The 21,947-nt window shown below is 38.4% G+C and overlaps 2 protein-coding genes across 3 annotated transcripts; both read right to left on the bottom strand.

The window, feature by feature from the left end:
- Nucleotides 1-632: 632 nt before the first annotated feature.
- LOC105041669 (large ribosomal subunit protein mL43) lies at nucleotides 633-12,290 on the bottom strand. 2 transcript variants are annotated; one of them, XR_003800346.2, is made up of 6 exons: nucleotides 11,642-12,290; nucleotides 7,136-7,246; nucleotides 6,763-6,869; nucleotides 6,078-6,275; nucleotides 4,532-4,597; nucleotides 633-1,774 (listed from the first exon to the last, which is right to left on the bottom strand). XR_003800346.2 is itself a non-coding variant. In XM_010918645.4 (4 exons), the coding sequence occupies exons 2-4, from the start codon at nucleotides 7,213-7,215 to the stop codon at nucleotides 6,103-6,105; spliced, it is 360 nt and encodes a 119-aa protein (XP_010916947.1). In that variant the 5' UTR covers nucleotides 7,216-7,246; nucleotides 11,642-12,282; the 3' UTR covers nucleotides 5,922-6,102. The 2 variants fall into 2 exon arrangements, 1 of the variants encoding a protein (XP_010916947.1); XM_010918645.4 differs by lacking the exons at nucleotides 633-1,774; nucleotides 4,532-4,597 and having other exon boundaries at nucleotides 5,922-6,275; nucleotides 11,642-12,282.
- A 6,669-nt stretch (nucleotides 12,291-18,959) lies between these two features.
- Nucleotides 18,960-21,077, bottom strand: LOC105041668 (cytochrome P450 78A11). The gene is made up of 2 exons (XM_010918644.4): nucleotides 19,996-21,077; nucleotides 18,960-19,898 (listed from the first exon to the last, which is right to left on the bottom strand). The coding sequence occupies exons 1-2, from the start codon at nucleotides 20,995-20,997 to the stop codon at nucleotides 19,266-19,268; spliced, it is 1,635 nt and encodes a 544-aa protein (XP_010916946.1). The 5' UTR covers nucleotides 20,998-21,077; the 3' UTR covers nucleotides 18,960-19,265.
- Nucleotides 21,078-21,947: the final 870 nt, after the last annotated feature.

Below are 21,947 nucleotides of genomic sequence, written 5' to 3' on the forward strand. Positions count from 1 at the left end.
AATATTCGAAGAATAATTCCTATTATTGATTTGTGCACATTTTCATGAAGTCCATTATCTGTTGCACCAAGCCCCAATGATACAAATGTAATTTCTAGTGCTTGATCGGCCTATTCTCAACTAGTAATGAAAGGAAACAATCCAAGTAAATAATCCATAAATTGGGGCTACAATTCCAGCTAGAAATTTGATGATATACAACAAGGATGTTTAGGACATTATATTGGATTGAGCCTGCACAATCCATCAACTTTGATGACAAGCTTAGATTAATTTATAATTTAATAAGCACTAAAATATATATGTTTGAAACATGACACGAGTTTTTATGAAAGTATTAAAAATATTTATACCACGGTCCCGTATGCGGCCGAATTTGGACAAAGAAAGCTCCAGTGGAAGGTTAACGAGGCAGCCGAAGAAGAGTCCATGAGGGCCATTTGGTCGCCCAACAGATAAATCCAAAGTAACAACATGAAGACCACCTGCCCCGACCATTCAATACCCAAGCTAAGATCCAATCTCCTAGACCACCAATTTAAATGCGCCCAAAAAGAATAGAAAAAAATGATCCCCCATTGAATCGGCTTGTTAGAAAAAAAAAATTGGTGGCATGCTACACAAGCCTGAAGTGATAGAAACAGATACAAATATCAATACAATCTACACCCTGATCACATGGTAAGAACACTTTGTCCGCTCGTCTGGAATGAGGGTTGCACTATCCAAAATTAGTGGAACTTCATGAAACTGTATCCTTGATATCAGGGAGAAAAAATATATCAAAGAAATGATAAAATTACTTTTTGATCCCTTCAACTTTACCCATATTGTCGTTTCATCAAACACTTGATGGCCTCTTGGTGACGCCTTGGGTTGCACCGCCAGCACAACCAAGTCCTCCTTCCCGTTGGGGAGCATGAGCGGAGGGTTAGGGGTAGCAGCGCTCATTGCGCAAATCCATAACCAATAAATCATGTGCGCTCTCGTGTAGTCCGATTTGAGCCATCACCAATAAAACCTTGAGGGCCATCCATCATGGTCATGAAACCAAATAACGAAGAGCTTCTTTAAACGGATTGTTACGCACAAATCCATCATCCATTGTGTTGTGGGTATTTCATCGAACATTTTACTTGCAATATCGGGCGTCCCAACCAAGGGATCTCATGGATGGCTTTGACTGGGAATGGTCTGGTTCACTCACCCACCATAGCTTCTTTGATATTTTAGTTCTAAAATATTTTTAAATTGTCACGTGAAAAAATTTCTTCCAATTGGGTTAATAAAGATAGATAACAGGATCGTATTAAGCCACTTAAGTAACTTAAAGGATCTAATTAAGTTTTTTTTAAAGGACAAGGTATGGAAGTACAACATAAGCGAAGTTAAAAGGGTCAAAAGATTTTTTTTTGGCTAAGAAAAGGAATTTATGTCTTCTCATATTTGTGCTATTTTTAGATAGTAAGTTTAACTAGGATCGACATCTATTCTACCTACGGGCATATTTTAGGTTCAAGTCATGGTAAATTAAAGTTGGATTATCTCAAAAATGCATCAGAACCAGTATGCATGGTATGCCTTGCATTATAAATATAATTTAATCAAATGTTATGCAACTCTTATGCAGAGTTCATTATAGAACCTCCAAAAGCCTCAAATACGTTGCTTGATTCTTGAACTTAATTCCTTCAATAATATAACAATTTGTCGGTGGTGCCAAATTTGGATACTTTTGTCCGAACACAATTTTGACAATTAGTCAAGTAATACTCTGAATTTTCAGCAGAAAAAGAAAAAGTCAAAGTCTGAATTGAACTCCAATGTAAAAGTAATATACAATAGGTAATGCAAAGGAATTAAGTCATAACACGAATCCAAATGATTAGGTAAACCTTGTCGGTGATAACGATGTAAATTTTAGATAAAGAAATGACGATAAAACATTCTTGAAAGCGAATTGTTTTAAACATTATTAAATTTTCTGATTATCATGATTTGATAATCTTTGAATCTTGACATGAACAAAGAATTTGTTTAAGCATAAAGAAGCAAAAAATACGGAAGATCATTCTCAAATTTTATACTTAGGTTTGTGAAAAAATATATCTACAAGAAACCCCCAAACAAGCTATTCATCACCTTCCTTATTTATACTTTTTGCTCGTCGATCAAATAACTATTCCATGAGATTGTGAAATATGATAGAACATCCTCACTATCTTAATACCATGATAAGAACTTATTTACTTCATTGAAGTGATAATCTAGAACCAATCAAGTTTGACTGATTTTATAGTGGATTTTACTATGTGATGATTAGCAATGAAATAATATACACACACACACACACACAATCAAATAACTATTCCATGAGATTGTGAAATATGATAGAACATCCTCATTATCTTAATACCATGATAAGAACTTATTTACTTCATTGAAGTGATAACCTAGAACCAGTGAAGTTCGACTGACTTTATAGTGGATTTTACTATACGATGATTAGCAATGAAATAATATATATATATATATAATCTACTCAAAATGTCATATCAAACTTACCCAATAAATTAAACTCTTTCCACATGCCTTCGCTTTCAAAATGTGTTGAAATGAGATCTTATTGTATTATTCACTCACTTTGCCTTCCCCTAGATTTATCCCTATCTTCTTTATATATATATATATATATATATGTATATATATATATATAATCTACTCAAAATGTCATATCAAACTTACCCGATAAATTAAACTCTTTCAACATGCCTTCGCTTTCAAAATGTGTTGAAATGAGATCTTATTATATTATTCACTCACTTTGCCTTCCCCTAGATTTATCCCTATCTTCTTTGTGGGTGGAAGCAAATGCATTTAGTAGATTCAAAGGATACTTTTAAGTTTAATATTCTATAAAAGATGATACTTTGATATAGTCTACCTCATAAAGTAGAAGCTTGGGATATTCCTTGAATCATGTGGAAAAGCAAGACAAAGTTAGGTCAGGATTCCTCCATAGGCCAACATAGATGTCACAAGCTTCAAGACCATCTGTGACGAAAAGCAACTCCACTGGTTGAACAGATGCATATAATATCTATGAAGCTTTTTTGGGTCTGTTTTTTCAATAAATGGTCCATGCGTCTTCACACATATGGAGGTGGATGGCAAGTCACCGACAGATTAGGAGACATGGACCACCCTTAATAAATCCCGTAGTCACCATTTCTTAACTCTGACTTCAAATTCTTGCATGACCTTCATCTCTTCTCCGTGTGGACCTAAACTTGGATTCTGAAATAGAAAGACGCCCTTCGACATCAAACCCCTACATTTATCTATCCTTAATTGACAAGAGATGGTACCATCTGAACTAATATTTGGCATGATGTGCGAGTTTCTAGATGTATTGTTTCTTTGACACTTTGAATTCCAAGAAACTAGTGAGTTTAAGGTTGTTCATAAAACAAAATATAACGTATCTCCGATTGTAGTTCCCCAGCCTAACTTGAGATATGCCAAAGATTTTTGTAGTTCTGTAATGCATGTTCATTCCTAAGTATCTAAGTCCGTGAGCCATACTTGACAGATTTCGTATCAAGACTTTTCATCAATGCTAATAGTCTAACAAACTTTTCATTCAAGATTTATTACCACTATAATATCTGAAAAAATAAGCCATAAGGTGGATAATTTTCCATCTTTGTTCGCTTCAGAATAGCCTCATGAAATGGGTTTGAGTTGTATCTTTTGCGTGAAAGAATAGGTTGATCTTCTTTCACGATGACAACCATTGGATCACCTGGCATTTTCCTTACACTTTTGTTGGTGTTGAAGCCGATCTAAGTCCTATCGAGAGACAATCATTAGATCACATTTTCTACGACTTTCAAAACACTCCAATCTTTTCTTCCATCTGTCTAAATAGATCTCCAAGAGATCATTATGTGATCCAAAAATTGATATCATAAAAAAAAAAAAAAAAGAAGAATTATTCTTTCACCCCATAGAATAGCTCCTAAAAAGAGTAACCTGCAGGTTAGTTTGTTAAGGTGGTTTAGTCTAATCCATTTTTACCTGATATTAGATCATAAACAATAATGAATTCACCCTCAAGCGGAGGTAAAATTTCTTCTATTTTTTATCATCCTATTTTCAATTTGATTAGATTAATATAGAAATTGTATTAGGCCATCATTTCTCTAAAATAGAGCTCGCTGCAAGTTGTTATGTTTTTTTATTAATTTAATTATACAAAAAATTTTGAATTTATCGGAGGGTTTTCAATTTCATATTGAACTTTTATTTAGTACAATAAAATCATAAAATTTCTAGATTATTTCAATTCGAATTTTGCCTCTAATTTCTATTATCCCATCGTAACAGAGTTATTACATGACTTTGCTTATGTAACAAAAGAAATTGACATAAAAGCACCCAATTTGAACAATTAAAATTTCATGGCAAACAAAGTAACAAACTATAAGAAAAGAGATCAATTGAAAAAAGAAGGCAAGGACTTACAAACCTAATCTCTCTTGCAAACTCTCAATTCACTTGAAAAACCCCAAATCAGTAATATCATTTTCCTTCTCTGCCAAAGAAACACAAAATAACATAAATGAGAAAATAATATACGATGAAGAGATCAAAAAAAATCATCAAAAAATAAATTAAATATTAAAAAAAAAAAAGAAGGATTCAAAATCTAAAGAGATAAATGGATTGGATTGGAAGCTTGTAAAACTAGCCTTGAGGAGGATGTAAAAGAAGCAAAACTTACAAACTTAAAGCATTAAGCTTTCAATTAAGGAGGAGGTAACCTTCCATTATGATTATGGGGAAACTGCTCAAAGAAGATGCCTTTAAGAAGAAAAAGATTGCTAACCAAAAAAAGAAGGAAGGTGGTCTTAGGCGAGTGAAGAAGAGGATTTCTCCTATTGATGAGAGGCAAATGGAATAATAAAATTAGGATAAAAGAGGGTTGAAGGAGATAAAATTGCATTAACTTAGATATCTACTAATTTAAAAATAAAATTTCTTCTTTTTATTTCAAGAAAGCGGAAAGGAGAGAAGATAGAGATCCAAAAGAGAAGATTTTTTTTTTATCTTCCTATTGATAAAAATCCTAAATGAAAGAAGATAAGAGAAAAGAAAAGAAAAAATCTTTTAAATTTTTTTCAAATCAGCAAAAAAAACCACCAGATAGTCACATGTATCACGTGACAACTCGATCACGACAAACAGATAGAAATTAGAGCTAAAATCTAAATTAAAATAATCAAAAAATTTGATGATGTGATTGCACTAAATAAAAATTTAAGATGAAATTAAAAACCCCCAAAAATTTTCGAATTTTTCGCATGATGGAGCTTATTTTATTCTAAATCAAGGAACATATTTTAAAAAATGATTTAAAAATTATGCAGAAAAGAATAACAAAGCACACTACTGAGGGCATATGCAGTGCGACACTACATTGGTTGCGTGCTTTAATCAACAGACATCTTCATTTCTACAGTATGCATTTTTTATGAAACTCCAAGACCATCAAAATATACATAAATCTACAACTTAGTCGATCACTTTTTAAGGACTTACTGCTTGGCATCTTACATGCTTGGCATATACCATCACCCATGATAGACTTGAATTAATATTTAATAATAATGCATAGCTACAGTAATTCCGATTATGTGCCTAGATATCCAACATACGCTATACCTTTAATAGCATTTGGTTAGGGATAAAGTTTTATATGCCAAATAGTCTTTTCTTAAAGTTTTATATGCCAAATAGTCTTTTCCTTTTTTTCTTTGATTACATGCCAGATGGTCTTAGAAAACAAATACAATTCTAACCACCTTATAACAAGCATAACTATTTCGCAAAAGAGATGATATCTATTATTCATGCAATGAAGTTATCACTCATACTTTTTTTTTTATTTTATTTTATAAACTGTAAGTTCTTTTGATTAGCTGGCATTCTATCAAGCAATCACAAAGCCAGTTTTGTCACGTATGAACCCACTCAAAGGAGCATATCTTTGACATGTATAAAAGCAGCAGCACCTAAAAGAAACTAGGTTGTCCACACTCAAAATTCGAGCGCAGTTGTCCACGTGCCTTGAGCACTTGGGTGCTTGGTGACATGCCTTGTCCTAAGCTTCACGACCTTCCTACCCAAAGCATTCCTTAGCCTGGTTGCATGCAATAGTATGTCCTCTGGTGTCATATTTTTGACACAAATCACCCGCTGGTTATGGTTCCCTGCACATTTACAAAACCATTTATGGTGAGTATATTTTATTCTTACCTAAACAAAAGAGTGTTTTCCAGCTAATCATTACACTGAATAACAAAGATTATATTGAGTGGGAACTATATAGATCCAGATGAAAGTTTTCTTCCATGTGAATAACAACAGGATATGAACCACATGGCATAAATATACAAACAAAATTGTTTTTTTTTAGTATTCTATGTAGTTTTCTTCAAAAAAAAAAACTCTCAATGGCCCTAGCATCATTCAGCAAATATCGCCCAAAAAAAAAAACGTATGAAAAACTACTCTTCACTTTAAAGCTAAGCATGATAGTCCATCAACTTTCTTTCTTATATAAAAACATAAAAACTCAAAAATTGGGTGTTCCACTCAGTTGCATAATCAGTTTTATCAGAAATTTCAGTTCATACTCTGAAGTAGGTGTGACACATGTATAAGTTCTGAAAAAACGAACAAGGTAATGGATCTTACTATAGAGGCCTTTCAAATGAGGGTGCTGACCGCGAGTAAGCTCTGTTACCACCTCTAGCTGTGGATTATTTTCCTTAAACATCGGCAGATGAGTTTCCATAAAGGCCCTGCCATTCCAAGTTTCTGATTATATTTGGGGAGATGCGATCAATAAGAATTAAGAAAGGCATAAGACCTTCTTAATATGTTTGAAGTAAGAGAGAACATCAGCATCATGAGTCAATATACATGTTATCTGGACATTCACACCCAACTCCTAGAATCCATATCTATATGGATGTAGGCGGCGTATGTCAATTTTCCAAAAACCACAAGCAAATTTTATGAGCTTCCTATCAGCAGGATGTAGCACCAAAGAATATAAAGATTGTACCTGATCCCCCTGCTACTTCCTCCCCAGTCACAGTAGCTAACTATCAATTTCTGAAGTTGCCAAACACCTCGCAGTGCCATTTATTTGAAACTGAAGTCACTAGGATGTTAACTAGGAACCAAAAAGGAAAGGAAAAAAAATGTATCATGAGAGACAGCATATGGTGAAAGAATCATCAGCAGTTTAATAAAGTTTTAAATATCAGCTTGATAAATTGTGTAAGGCTGAAATGTGAAATGAGAAGGTCATATATCACTACATCAATTTTTACAATTATCACAACTCACAGATCCTTTATGTCTACAATAATTCACAAAGAAAGAATAAAATTCCTTCAGAATAAGTTTAGGACTCATTACATGAGTAATCAAGTAATCTTTTATCATGTCTTCAACCCGATATTCAGAGATAGGAATATGTGAAGACAAGATTTATACACCATTCTAAATAATAAAAATTTTTAAAAAATTAGAAAAGAAAAAAAACACAACTTATACACTATAGTTTCAAACTGCAGTCATTCAAGTGAGAATAAGTGTTCTTTTAATTCAGCTTCTTCCTGTGCATATAAATAAATTAGCAAATCAAAACCCCAAAGATGATCATAAAAATATGACACCAGATGAATTTTTAAAAAAAAAATCCAACAAAAATTTCTTCTCTCAAGAAATAACCATAAGGTTATAAAAATGCTTCTTCTCTCAAGAAAAGTTTATCATTTTTTTTTTGGTCGGAAAGTTATCACCAGAATGTTTCTTTCAAGCTCGAGCACTATCTGGAGCCCAGACCAATTCGCATCTCATTTCGTCTTCTTAAAACCCAATCCTAATGAACACTTAATTTAAGTCACTAGAGACATTAAATATTATAATAATTGATGTTATTATATTAGATTTTGATGCTCTCTAGTCTATTTTGCAAATAATTGAGAGTTTGGATTCATACGATTCAAATTAGACTCAAATCGGATCAGATTTGAGTAAACCAGATAACCAGCTCCTATTCAAGTGTGAACACAACTTAAATCTCAAGGGCTCAGATTAAAAGATCACTATTTATAAAAATCTAAGTGTGAATGCAACTTATTGATCAACGGAGAAGAAGCAATATGAAGATCCAAGGGTCCTTATTCACGCTCCCACCTCTCTTTTCATGAAACCCTAGCCTCCTCTCTATAAATACACCCCAGCCCTCCATTCTCAATACATCAGCCCCCTTGTGGGGTTCTTCATCTTCTTCCCTCTCTCTTCTTCCTCCTTTCCTCCATCAAAGCTCCTCTCTTTCTCTCTTCCCATCAAGCCAATGCCTAAGTTTCTCTCCAAGCTGCTGCCCACATCTCTCCTTCTTTCTTCTTCATAAGTCTCGGGAAGGTACTAACCCTAGCACGTCTTTCATCAAATCTAGGAGAGGTACTAATCCTAGTGCCACTATCTTTCTCTTCCACATATCCTCTTCCATCTACCTTTCTTCCTTGGAGTTCCTATACCAAGCCTTTCAGCCATCTTGCTGCTGTCTGCACGGAAGAAGACGAAAAGATTTAAGGAAGTACATTACCATCGGGCGCAGCTAGAAGATCAACTTGGTTTAGTTGTCTTGTATCGTAATTTTATTTTTTTCTTTATGTATGATTCTTTATTTGATTAGTAAAAAATAATTTTATTGCAATTTTCATGCTTCTTTCTTAGTTTTTTACAATATATTATTCTTTTCTTTTGTATTTTTGAAATAATCAACTAAAATTCCTGTGGATACGATCCCGACTCATCCTATCTATACAGTAGTGAATAGAGTTACTTTTGGTGTGCTACGACACGCATCAAACCCCAAAAACCCCTAATCCAAGTCACCATTTCTATCTTCTCCACCTTTTTTCCAACCTCAACATCGAGAGTTTAACGTTAACTCGTTATACCCTAACCCTAGCCTGCTGAAAACCTTAATGATACCATCCTATATCATACAACACCTGTTGAAAGAAATTAGAAAAAATAAGGGAATTTTGGAAGGGATCCAAACTCACTTGTCGGTGACCACAAGATCATGAATTCCCTTCGATCCAAAGCCCCAGCGAGCAAGAAAGAGAATGGTTTATAGGGTTCTGGACTGAGGTATGATACCCTTTTAAATCTTGTTCGATCTAACAGCAAACGTTAACCATTAAGATATAAAAAGGCCAAGGTCTAGCCTGGAAGATCAGGTCGGCCGACCCATTAACAACCTATCATATGCTATGTGGGAAAAGGTTAGGGAAATTAGTTACATGATTAATTGTGTATTTTTTGTAAGGCATCTACCAAAAAAAAAAAACCCTCTAATTTTTTGATGGAGTGTTTGTGGCTGTACATTTCAGTGTATTACAAAGCCAGATATGTCGTGATTTAGCATGATTTTTAAAATTTTTATTTTTCAGTTAGACATTTACAAAAAAAAGTTTCTAATTTTTTGATGGTGTATTTATGGCTATACCTTTCAGCATACTACAAATCAGGATATGTCATGATTTAGCATGGTTTTTAAAATCTTGATTGTGCAAAGAGATCCTATAAAAGTTCTAAGATCATGAAATTACATAGTTCTTGTGCAAGTAGAATTTTATGCACTCATATTTCTCCATATAAAATTTTTTCCATTTTCTTTTTTTAACCTTCTTATTTTAAAAATCAAGCATCAAAATCCAAAACTTATGAAATATTTTAAACTAGAAAAGGATGAAATTATCATATTTGAAATAAAAAACTTCCAAATGCAGCTGTAAGCCCATAACACTTAAGTTTTAAACATACATTGAAGTTTATAGGTGGAACATGAACACTTCTAAGTTGAATCATTTAACTAGTATTAGTGCACTGCAGAAAAACAATCACCCAGCATGATACTAAAAATCTATAGGCTCATTCTTTGGGGCATAAAAAACTTACCCGAGAATCTATATTTTCCTGAGTAGATGTTTTCTATAAAACGTCTGGATAAGAAAATGATTTACCCATGTTCTTTTAAGCATGGAAAGTGGTTGTGAAATATGTTATCCATTTTTTATGCACTAATACTTTTCTGGATAAGTTGCTAAAATCTATAATACCATTTATGCTTTTAGGCCCAATTTCAAAAGTTCTTTGTGATTGAAGCCCAATTTTTTCATACCAAACTAGACTTTTAGTCCGTACAAAATTATCAACTTCTAACAGAAATATATTATATCTTTGGGTTGAGATTAGGTAATGAAAGAAGTCATCAAGCAAATATTGTAATAGTAATATAGCATTCACTTCCATATTATATACAACTTTGCTATATGTTACTTATTTTGCTCGTCAAGATAATGATTCCATTATTGTGCTGATCATGACATCGCTGGTTAAAGATGGGGACTGAACAAGCCAGGAAATGCAATCAAGGCAGCTCCATTCTCGGATAGGCATGTACTTAGTATATGCTCATTGATACAGGCTGATAGAAATCAAGCTGATCAATCATTGTACTCTCTATAGTACCCTGTGCATCTACCGAAGCTTGCAACACACGGGTCTTCAACTCAAGTCTTAAACAACCAACTTCTTAAATCCTACTAAGAATGTTAATGAACCAGCCTCTAGGCTGGCCTTTGCATTACAGTTTCAGGCTTTGAATTCAGCCAAATATTCTTTTCTTTCCCCCCTTTTCTAAGGCTAAGAGCCTATTGAACATTTTGAATTACTATACTTACATCCACAAAACACTCATGCCGAGCCATGATTGGCTGCTGGCATTCTACCTGGCTGAATAATACCAATTATCTTATCTCACTAAAGATGGTGCCAGGGCTCATTAATTGATTGTCTTTGGCAATGGCCTTTGGTCCATTTCAAACATAGGAGTCCACCATTGCAAGAGAAAATATCTCAGCAACAAACTGCAATCAAATGCACATAATTATGCTGTCATCATCTCATATTTGCTTTAGTTTTCCCTATGTCTCGTGTGTTAATCTTGAGAATAAGCAGAAGTTTCTATTACAAGTAACCTATAATCTCACTGGTTCCCTGTTTTCTGGAGAAAGGAAAAAGAAATTTAGCTCAAAAACAATAGAGCACAATGGAACACAGAATCACATCATATAGTGCTCAACAGTTGATCACCTCCATGCTAATTATAGATTTGAGAGAGAGAGAGAGAAGGGCATCCTAGACCAGAATTTAAAGGACTCTTTGATGGAGCTCATTCAAGGTTTCGGTGATAGAAATGCCCCATCAACGCAAAGTCAGCTGCTCTAAATAACCAACCATTCCCCATGGCCAGAGACGCACTAGGATACACGAAAGAAGGTGAAAGCTGTGCAGCATCAAACCAGCATCGCAAACAAAGGATCTTAAAAAAATCTAAGGATCTCAAAAAATCATAAGCACGTGTAATCAAAGGACCGAATTCTCTATATCTTCATCGATCTTCAGATTTCCACCCCACATTGAACAGATCCATAAAAATAATAAAAATCAAAAGAGAGAAATCGATGAGGCGACGATTGCGTACCTCGTGCGAGGATCGGCGATCAATGAGAGAGCTTCCCTTCCTGGCCGCGCGGAGCTTGGAGGAGGCCGACGCTCGCAGGGCCACCGCCGCCGCCTGTCGACGGAGGGGGAGGAAGCCGGCAGTCAGGAGGGCCGGCGGGCGGACGGGGTATATGGAATAGGGGAAGGGGGATTGGGGTTAGGAAAATAGCGGATGAACAGGGTACCGGGCGTCGAGCGATGGGGGGGGCGTGCGAAATGGGGAGGGTATTAGGGTTCAAGGTATTTTAGGAATAAAATAAAATGTTTATTTTCCCGGTGTGGCGGGATTTGGTATTTACGGATGCTAGCTTTCTTTTTCTTTACAGAACAATACAAGCAATATCTACCGGAGATCATTGAGATCCTGAACTGTAATGAAGATAGGAGTTAAGCCAATGTTGCTGGTACCAAACTCCCAGTAATTCTTAGCCGAGTTCGGCATCGTCGAGATGAGATATCAGCATTGTGACATGTATTGAACCCTCCATGCTCCAGTTTGCCATCCAACCTAAGGAACAAACCGGAGTATGATGGACAAGCTTCGACCTGTGACAACTAATGACGCAAACTACAGTGTCCCACGTTTGAGAGGATCCAAGGGATCCCTTTGGGAGTAAACACTCTAGCCAAGGTTAAAACATTCTACAACACGAAAATGGGAGAGTTCCAGAGAGGAAAACTACTACTGTCGTTGCAACAAACATAACTCTGCCAGACATTATAACAAATAAATGGTGGACAGCGCAACGATGGCCCTTAGAAGATATTTGGTATATTACATACATAATATTACTATGATAATGTGATTGTAGAAAAAATATAATTATCTGATAAAATAATAAAAAATTTTATATTACAATATTTAATATATATAATAATATTATTATAAAATAATAAAAAATTTTATATTATAATATTTGATATATAATTTAGATTATATGAAATATAAATTTAGTGAAGTTTTGTTGGTGGAGTCAGAAAAAAGATGGAGCAATAATAGTTGGGGGCATGGCTGATGGTAGAGCCGCAAAGGTGAGAGGATGAGAGGGAAAGAATTTATCTAAGCAAAGGGTGACGGTTGGGTCTGATTTTTTTGAAGGTTGAGCACAATGATGAGGTGTGAAGGGAGATCGATTATTAAAAAAAAAAAATTTCAAACCTATTGGATGATTCGGCCAAAAGATTTAAGAGTTGAGTCAGTATAATCAATAAAATTATAAATTTAAAATAAATTAAATCATATAGAAAAAAAAAAATTGTTACTTATAATCCTACTGCTTTGAGTCTATAGACAGGATATATACATACATATATATACATATATATATACATACATACATATATACATACATACATATATACATATATACATATATACATACATACATATATACATACATACATATATACATACATACATACATACATATATACATATATATATATATATATATATATATATACATATATATATATATATATATATATATATATATATATATATATATATATATATGGGGATTCTATCCAACTTATAAATTTCATAAAACTTTTAGCTCAATCATCCAAATAAATTTTTATTTTTTTATTTTTTATTTTTTTTGCCATACGGAACCCACCGCTCTCCATCATTTGATCATCCTCGTGTTCAACCAGTCAGGCGGAGCTCAGAAATGCTAATAGGCTTTTTGTCCGTAGGATCCAGGTGTCGGCCCACTCCCATCGTTGGTTTCATGATCTTGTCGTCCAGTCCAAACGGGGTCAGTCCTCCATCCAGCACCTGGGCCCTGGGGGGGTTGTAATTTTCTGGGGAGGCGGTCGAAAGGAAAGGCGGCATGACACTGTGCAGGAGAAAGAGCAAGGGGTACGTCGTTCTGATACAGAGAGTATCACCCATCCGATTCAAAACGTACAGCCACATTTAACGGACCGGGCCCATCAGTATGGGTTAATGGCCTAGAACAGTCCAGAAAGTGGCAGGGCTGCAGGATATGGTCATCACAGCTACGGTGATTTATAATATTATATCTCTGAAAGTAGCCTCTCGGATTACAAGCCTCGTACCACGGGGTTCTCCTGATTCTTGTCCACCATGCATGGTTTACGTGAGTAACGATTTTATATCTACATGAAAAGAAATATTGTAGTTGTATGATAAGTACGTGGATTGTTGCTCCTGGGTATCCAGCGTGAGATGCCGAGTGGAATGGAGGGATGCCGGATTGGACGATTGGCCGAATAAATCGGAGGGATCATGATCTGCCTTCGAGGTAATAATACGATGGTCATTATGTTTGGATGGTGATCGCTCTAACATCTATACCGATCGCGGCCTCAAGGGGAAGGTCATGCTCGAATCTTCACGTCGACATTGGATCTGATCAGAAACACTACAAAATGAAAAAGTCTTCTTGCCAGAGATGGATCAACCTCCCACACCCAAGTCAAACAAACTTTTAAAGAATAATAAAAATGTTATGAGAAGGATCTATTGAAAGTGGTTTATTTAAGACAGATCACCACTTGTCACCGAGAAGTTCAGACATGTAAATTAGTTGTATTTGATAGCCGATCATACATTGTGAAGATCTTGCACGGGCATCAGAAAAGAGTATCAATAAGATCGTTTACATTATAATCATAAATAAAGACAGCAATTGATCGAATATAAATTAAATCAGTCAATATCCATATCCATCTTATAATTAAAAAAATCTCGTACTCATAAACATATTCTCTGGTTGTCTCGAGTTGGATCAAGTAATATTATAGTCAGGTTGGATAGATAAGCGGGATCGGATCAAGTTAAATAAGAAATTTTTCGTGCAAATATTATAAAATAATTATAATTTAAAAAAAAATATTTAAATTAAGATTATATCGAATCGAATTTCGGATGGAATATATCATCATCTATATTCGATTTGAACTCATTTTGAATATTTTATTTATAATCTATATTTATCTCATATTTTAATCAGATTACATAAAATCTATTCTATTTGGATCCGATTGAATCAGAAATCCGATGAGTTGACTACAATTATCATTTCTGCTCGTAATGTTTTATCTATTTTTAGCCAAAGTGACAAACAGGGATCGCCGTCAATATGTTTTGAACAGCTAGATATTAGCCATGCCATTCACCGAAGAAACAATAATTAGCTTTGTTGGACCCGAAGGGCCAAAACTAGTCCATATCGATATTTGGCGTTGTGTTCAAATTCTTAAAACAAACCTTACCTAATATTTAATTATAGATTCGTGGAGGGTCAACTAGCAATAACATTGCTGCTTTCGAACTATTACGATCAAGGTGTTAGGTGCCACCTACTCAAGCTAAATCAGCAGAAACTTTACAAAATTTAGAATTAAAAATGCTACAAGAGCGCATTCATCTGCCCTACCAATTCAATTGATAGCTCTTTGAATGCATTGAGAAGCTGAGTCGGAGTAGCCAGGAAGCTATTCTGACCTATCCTTCGTCTGGTGGCATTGGAATTTTGGAGCAGCACGTTGCAGATTGCATTCATGAGCAATAAGTGCAATGGTGGCAGCGTTAGGAGACAAGTTGTACCTCAGGATGCGTAAGTGCATAAAAAATTATTGCTTATGCCGCATGCACCAATATAGCCGTATATACAGCCAATCCCGATGGTGAGTTCCTGTGAGCCTTATTTATCAAGCACCCATCTCAATGTACTATAATAAAAATCAGTGGCCGTAATTGATTGTACACACGGTCGTCCTGGTACGTGCGGTATAGGCAGTAATTTCTTCCAGTGCATTGAGTGTCCATTAACTTGGCTGTCCAGATTAATGGGGGCCCTTTCAAGAAAAAAAGGACCTCTTTTTTTTTTTTTTTTTTTTTTTTAAAAAAAAAGAAGAAAGAACAATCCCCATTGAGAGCGAATTGTGCATTAGGCCTTGGTTCAGGGACCTATGTATCCGACAGGCTCATGGCGGCTTTGAACTGTGAAAGTGCTGTCTTATGAAAATGCTATGTACGTGCCATGGCGATGGTCCAAAGAATATTTTTTTTTTCTGATGACAAGCATGGTCCAAAGAATAGTTAAAAGTTCAATTAGTGCACGCTTTCCTTGTTTCTATTAGCACTAAAACTAGACCAATTGTTCCAAGCAAACACGAGGGGTGAGTGCACCGGGAGGTGTTGAAAGATGCTGAGAACGTGGTGCCCGTTCCATAGCCATAATCAAAGGCAGCCCGAGTGGGCTACATTGCACGTTTATGTTGTTCGTATTGTTAACCTTTTAATACTAACCAGCTTGTCACACCATGTCCTGATTTATGTGAGACAAACCTAGGGGGATACCTTGTCTCATTGGCACTTAGGAGCGACACAACACTGCCGTCTACACCTGTTTATTGTGTAAAAGAAAAGCAAAGAAACATGCACACGATATTCTAGTCCTCGACCGTTTTAATGTTTTGGGTTTCTATGCGCTGACTGTTTTGATTGGATTTTTTGTCATGTCCTCGGTGCATGGGATCGATGCCTCGCTGTCCCTCCACGTAGAACAACGCACATGGAGAGCATTGGATCGATGCACTCTTGGGTGATCGGTTTGTTAAAATGAAACCCAGCTACCCTGGTGGTTTGCTCATTTGACAGGTCTTTACAATATTAAGATAAAAGAGCCAGACTTCTTGTCCCACATTTAAGAGGTAGCTCTCAAGTAACCTAGCTTTGGAATTGGAGGCAATCCCTGTCAATTGCCCAGAGATAAACTAGTGCTCCTGATGAAGCAAAGACATGCAAGCTCTCAAGTGACCTAGCTTTGGAGGCAATCCTTGTCAATTGCCCAGAGATAAACCAGTGATCCTGATGAAGCAAAGACATGCAAGTCTGAATATATGGCCATCTGTTTCATTCCACTGCTATGCTGGTGGTTACACTATCCAATGAGCATTACGCCCAACTCATTCCCTTTAGTGGTTGGGATCAATGAATGCTCAATAGAAAAATAGTAGTTTTAGTCATAACGGGGATGCATCTGGGTGTCTGCTTTTAAAGAAGTCATAGCGTTGCAGTATAGACGCAATTTGAGACTCATGTTAGGTGCATTGGGTCGTCGATGAACTTAATTTAAATACTTAGTCCGGCCCATGAGAGTGTCCTTGAGGATTCTAGATAAAACTTTTCTCAACGCATCAATTCATAGTTATAATGCAGGCTTAATTAGGCGCCGCACCAGAAAGTCCAATTAGGCCGTGTACTGTAATGATCAATCGGGTTGCACCACCGTTGATAAGCACCAATCAAGTGATCCACAGGCCACATCACATGTGGCCATGCATTTCTTACGCTCTATCTTATGTAATCCATTCGGTATCAATTAAGCATTTCACTAGAGAATCAAATCAGATGTTTCCTTATTTTAAATATAAAAGCTAGCAAAATGATCACACGAATCAAGTTGCTAGAATAGGTCTACCACCTTTTTTTAATATATATAACTGCAATAAAAATACCGAACACTAATAACCAAGAAGATTATACACTCTGGAGATATTTGGTTCGTGATCAAAATTGAAATGAGTTGAAATAAAAGATTGAAATGATAATATCTGATGAAATATTTGGTTTGTGATTGAAATCAAAATCGAAATTGAAATTGAAAAAAAAAATTAAATTTTTTTAAAAAAATAAAAATTAAATTTTAAAAAAATTAAATTATTTTTATTATATCTCAAAATTAGAATTAGCATAAAATTTTTCTCAATCAAATATCCTACTACATGCATGTACCAGCTAAAATAATCAATATTATATAACAGTATTTTTTAAAACCGTGACTGATGCCGTGTTTACTTCTTCGATAAACTCTAACAACTTTTGAGTGAATGCTGCTTCTTAAAACGTTCAGACAATTTTTTTTAAAAAAAACGGATCTAGACGATTGTGACCGTCCCAATAGTTTAATGTCGCTCGGTGGTCCTGATTATCCTGCAGCAGACCTTATCTCTTATTCCATTTTAACTCCTCTGCCCACAACCCCCAACCCCCCTCCTCTCTCGCTCTCCCCCTCTCTCTCTCTCTGCATCAGGAGGGGAAAAGGCACAAATAGCTTTTATAACGGAAATAAATACACAACGCAATAGCTGGCTTGGCAGCAGGGGCGCCTCTTCTCATGGCAGCAATTAAATTGAGTCTATAAAAATGAGTGAGGAGACGAATTTGCGGGCGATGTAAGTGAATTAAGTTCCAGCGGTGGCCTCAAGCTAATAATTGCCCAAATCACGTGTTTTGGAAGTCTAGACACTTGTATGCCGTAAAGCCTCCCGCTCTCTTTCTCTCTCTCCTTTTCTCTTACCCGGTTTGAGAGAACTGGAACTTTCCCCCCCCCCCCCCCCCTTCGTAATTCGTATGCACGCCCTCCTTTGACATCATAGGGATAGGGTGGCAGGTGAGCGCTGCGGTGGTAGGACGATGCATGGGATAGACGAATCCGGGTCGTACCGTCGTACTAATTCTGTGCCTACTTTGCGTGAGCCTAAAGATTGCGAGATCTCTTTCTAGTTTGGACTTCTTGCTACGTGTACGCACCTACAGAGAAGGCTCGATGGATTTTCTTTTTTTTTTTTTTTTTTGGGGGGGGGGGGGGGTTCAACGTCTCGGAGGGTAACTCAAAGCCATATACTATACATACGAGCTAGTGCTTTCTTCTTTTTCTTTTTTTTTTCTTTTTTCTGATAAACATTTACATTAGCTAGCTCCGGACATTACTATGTACGTATAATCACCACGTATGGGAGTCATGGAGGGGAGAAACTAGAAAGCTTTTGGTTCTCCATGGAGAGAACCCATTTTTGGGACCGGGATAGCATGCATAATTACCGAAGGCGCCAGGTTGAGGGCATGAGGCGGTTCCTCTCCCCTCCTGCCCTTCTCGAGTTGTGGAAAAATAATTCGCACCGTGATGGCAGTTTCCTTGGGCAGAGGCGAAGGATACAAAAGCTGCAACGCTTTTTCTCTGGCATGTCCGCCTTGTCTTCATCTCGAATACGAAAAAGGTAAAATCTCCAGAAAAAACTGGTCACTGTGGTCGAGGGTATGAACCGAGCTACCGTCATTAAAAACCAGAAAGCTTTTCACCCAGAAAAAACAAAAAGGCTTGTGTATAATGTGTACAATAATAAATATTTTAAGATACCCCAGCTGCCCCTCCTCTAAGCTCAAAGCCAAGACCATCAATCAAGAAGAGAGGACGCAGAGAGGGCGCAGAGAGTTTTCTACACCATCATAATAATATTCTGCTATATTATATTTAAAAACATATATAAACCACTGCCCTCCATTTTTTTTATATAAGTTTTTTTTTTTTTTTTAAACAAGAAACCACTGTCCTCCTTTTGCTTACATACTATAAACCATTCGCATCCTTTCGCTTACACAGCAAAAACATACCTGATACTCCTATCGGAAAAAAGAAGAAGAAAAAAAAAAAGACATACCTGATACTTTCAAACTGGGAACTCCAACCTCACCCAAAAAAAAAAAAAAAACTAGGAACTCCAAAACAAACACTACCAAAACCAACAGCTTTACTTATTTTAAGTATACGTAAAGACGGAGAAGGTTTTCAACAAAGCATGACATTCTTCCTTGAAATCGCGACGACGGTGAGCGGATTGGTCATCTCGCACGACAGCTTGAGGACTTCACTGAGGTCCACCGGTGCGCCGTCAGCCGGGGCCCACTCGAAGTGGTGGACGAGCCTGGCGATCCACAAGCCAACGGTCACGATTCCCAGGTTCTTCCCAGGGCACACCCTTCGCCCGGCGCCAAAAGGAGCCAGCCTGAGGTCGCCGCCCCTCACGTCCACGTCGGCACCCTCCTCGGCCACCATGAAGCGCTCGGGCACGAACTCCTCCGGCCGCGCCCAGACCTTGGCGTCGTGGGTGATGGCCCACATGTTGACCATGGCGGTGGTCCCCGCGGGGACGACCATTCCGTTGGAGAGTGGGACGTCGTCGGTGGACAGGCGGGCCCAGGAGAGCAGCGGGCCCGGCGGGTGGACGCGGAGGGTCTCCTTGACCACGGCCTGCAGGTACTGCATCCTCGCCACGTCGGCGTCTGTGACGGTGCGGTGGGACCCCACGACGGCGTCGATCTCGCGGCGGAGCTTGGCCTGGACGTCCGGATGGAGGACCAGCTCCGCCATGGCCCATTCGGTCAGCAGCGCCGTGGTGTCCGTGCCACGGAAGATCATCTCCTGCCACAAAATGTAATACCAGTTCAAGACTGAGAAGGAGAGAGAGGAACGGAGGACAACAACAAGCGGAAGAAGATCAATATATTTATATTCTTACCCATAGAACGGCGATCATGTCGTCATGGCTGAGCTTCTCGTCACCTTCCAGGGAGAGCAGCACGTCCACAAAGTCGGCATTGTCCTGCTGGCTGGCTCCGGCCTTCTTGTGCTCCGCTATGATGCCACTCACCAGCTCTCGGACACGTGGCACGATGGCGGTGCATCGCTGCTTGATGCGGGAAGGGTCGTAGAGGTGGGCAAGCCAGGGGAGGTGGTCGGACCAGTTGAAGGCCCCCAGGATGTCGAACCCTTCTCTCACCATTTGCTTCAGCTCCTCGGCCTCCGGGTCACCGCCAGCCCGCGACACATCGTACCGCCGCCCGAACACGCCTCCCATGATGTTGTTCAGCGCCGCGGCCTGGAGGTGCGGGCGGAGGCGGACGGAGCCGGCACGGTCCTGCTCCTCGGCTACGGCTGCGAGCATGACCGCGCAGTCAGCCTGACGGCCGGGCTCGTGGGCCGCGACGCGTCTGGGGGAGAAGAGGTGGGTAGATGCGATCCGGCGCAGGAGACGCCAGTAGGCCCCGCTCGGCGCGAAGCCGATGGCACGAGCGAACATCAGCTCCCGCGCCGAGCGCTTCACGGGGCGGTCGGCGAAGGAGGGGTGGGAGAGGATCTCCCGGGCGACGGTGGGGTCGGAGGAGACCACGGCAGGGGTGGAGCCGATCGAGAAGGCCATGAGCTGGGTGGCGGCGTCGGTTCCGGCGCGCGCCATGGACGCGAGCACGCGATGCGGTAACCCGCCGGTAAGGCTAAAGATGATGCCGAAAACGGGGAGGCCGCGGGGACCCGGGATGGGGACGACGCCCCGGCGGCTCCTGCCGTTGGCCCAGGCTAGGCCGCCGGAGGAGAGGGCCCACGACAGGAGGCCCGCTGAGACCAAGGCCACGAACAGGGATGACAGCAGGAGGAAACGGTCGCAGAAAAGGGAGTCGGCGCCGAGGAAAGCTGGGAGAGTGAACACCCACCAGCTGGAATCGGTGCAAGCTCCGAGACCCATTGGCTTTGGCCCGTTGGAGAAAGCGTGAGAGGAATGAAAGAAGAAAAGAGATCGGGGGTGGCGGAGCAGTGAGAGCGCAGGAGGGGCAAGGAAGCGACATTTATAGGGGAGGAGAGAGAGAGGTGCGTTTGGGGTGGTTCCACGTGGAACTCTGACGTTTTGGAAGCAATTTTGCTGTCTTTTTGTTTTTTTTTGGTACATGCGGAGGCAAAGCGTGGAACAAAAAAAGGATTTAGCTGTCTTTAATCGTGGTTCTTTGATGGGATTCGATGCTTTAATATCATCGTGTCCTTAATCGTGACTCTTAAACTTTTCTAAAAACAAAATTATATTTTATTTTCTTTTGAAAGGGGTTCAAATATGTATATTCTTCATTTCCGGATAGGTTTACGTTCCTTTTGATAAGCAAATATGTAAATAATGATTAGATTGTTTCTAATCGCGTGGATTTTTGAGGGGAGCGGTTGGATGGTGGGGTCCCTCTACCACTCGGTGGGATTACCTTCCCCTGTTGTGCTCCACGTGGCTGTAGCCGGTTCCCCTAGCCCAACGCCATTTCTCATGCCAATTGTCTAATGATATAAAAAATCATCATCTAAGAGATTTTTAGAGCAATTTAGTTTTATTACTCGATATCTGTTGGACATTCTAGCAAGAATACGTTTTAAATCTGATTAAAGATATAAATGGCTAGCAGATTGTCCTTATTTAACCAATATTATACAAGAAATTGTTTAGAGGGGAGGGGGAGTCATGAGACGGTGGTAGGTGAGAGGTTTCGAAGCCGTATTTTTAACCTGTTTTCATGTATAGTTTCTCACGACTGACAAGTAGATTAGAATAGTAAAGAATTCTATTTCATTTACCAAAGAGAATAGTTTTAACTTTTCCTACCATAAAAAACATCTGATTTATTGCACAATAAAACGACTGCTGTATTAAATTGGAAC

This window comes from Elaeis guineensis, chromosome 3, assembly GCF_000442705.2.
Source record: "Elaeis guineensis isolate ETL-2024a chromosome 3, EG11, whole genome shotgun sequence".
Taxonomy (NCBI): domain Eukaryota; kingdom Viridiplantae; phylum Streptophyta; class Magnoliopsida; order Arecales; family Arecaceae; genus Elaeis; species Elaeis guineensis.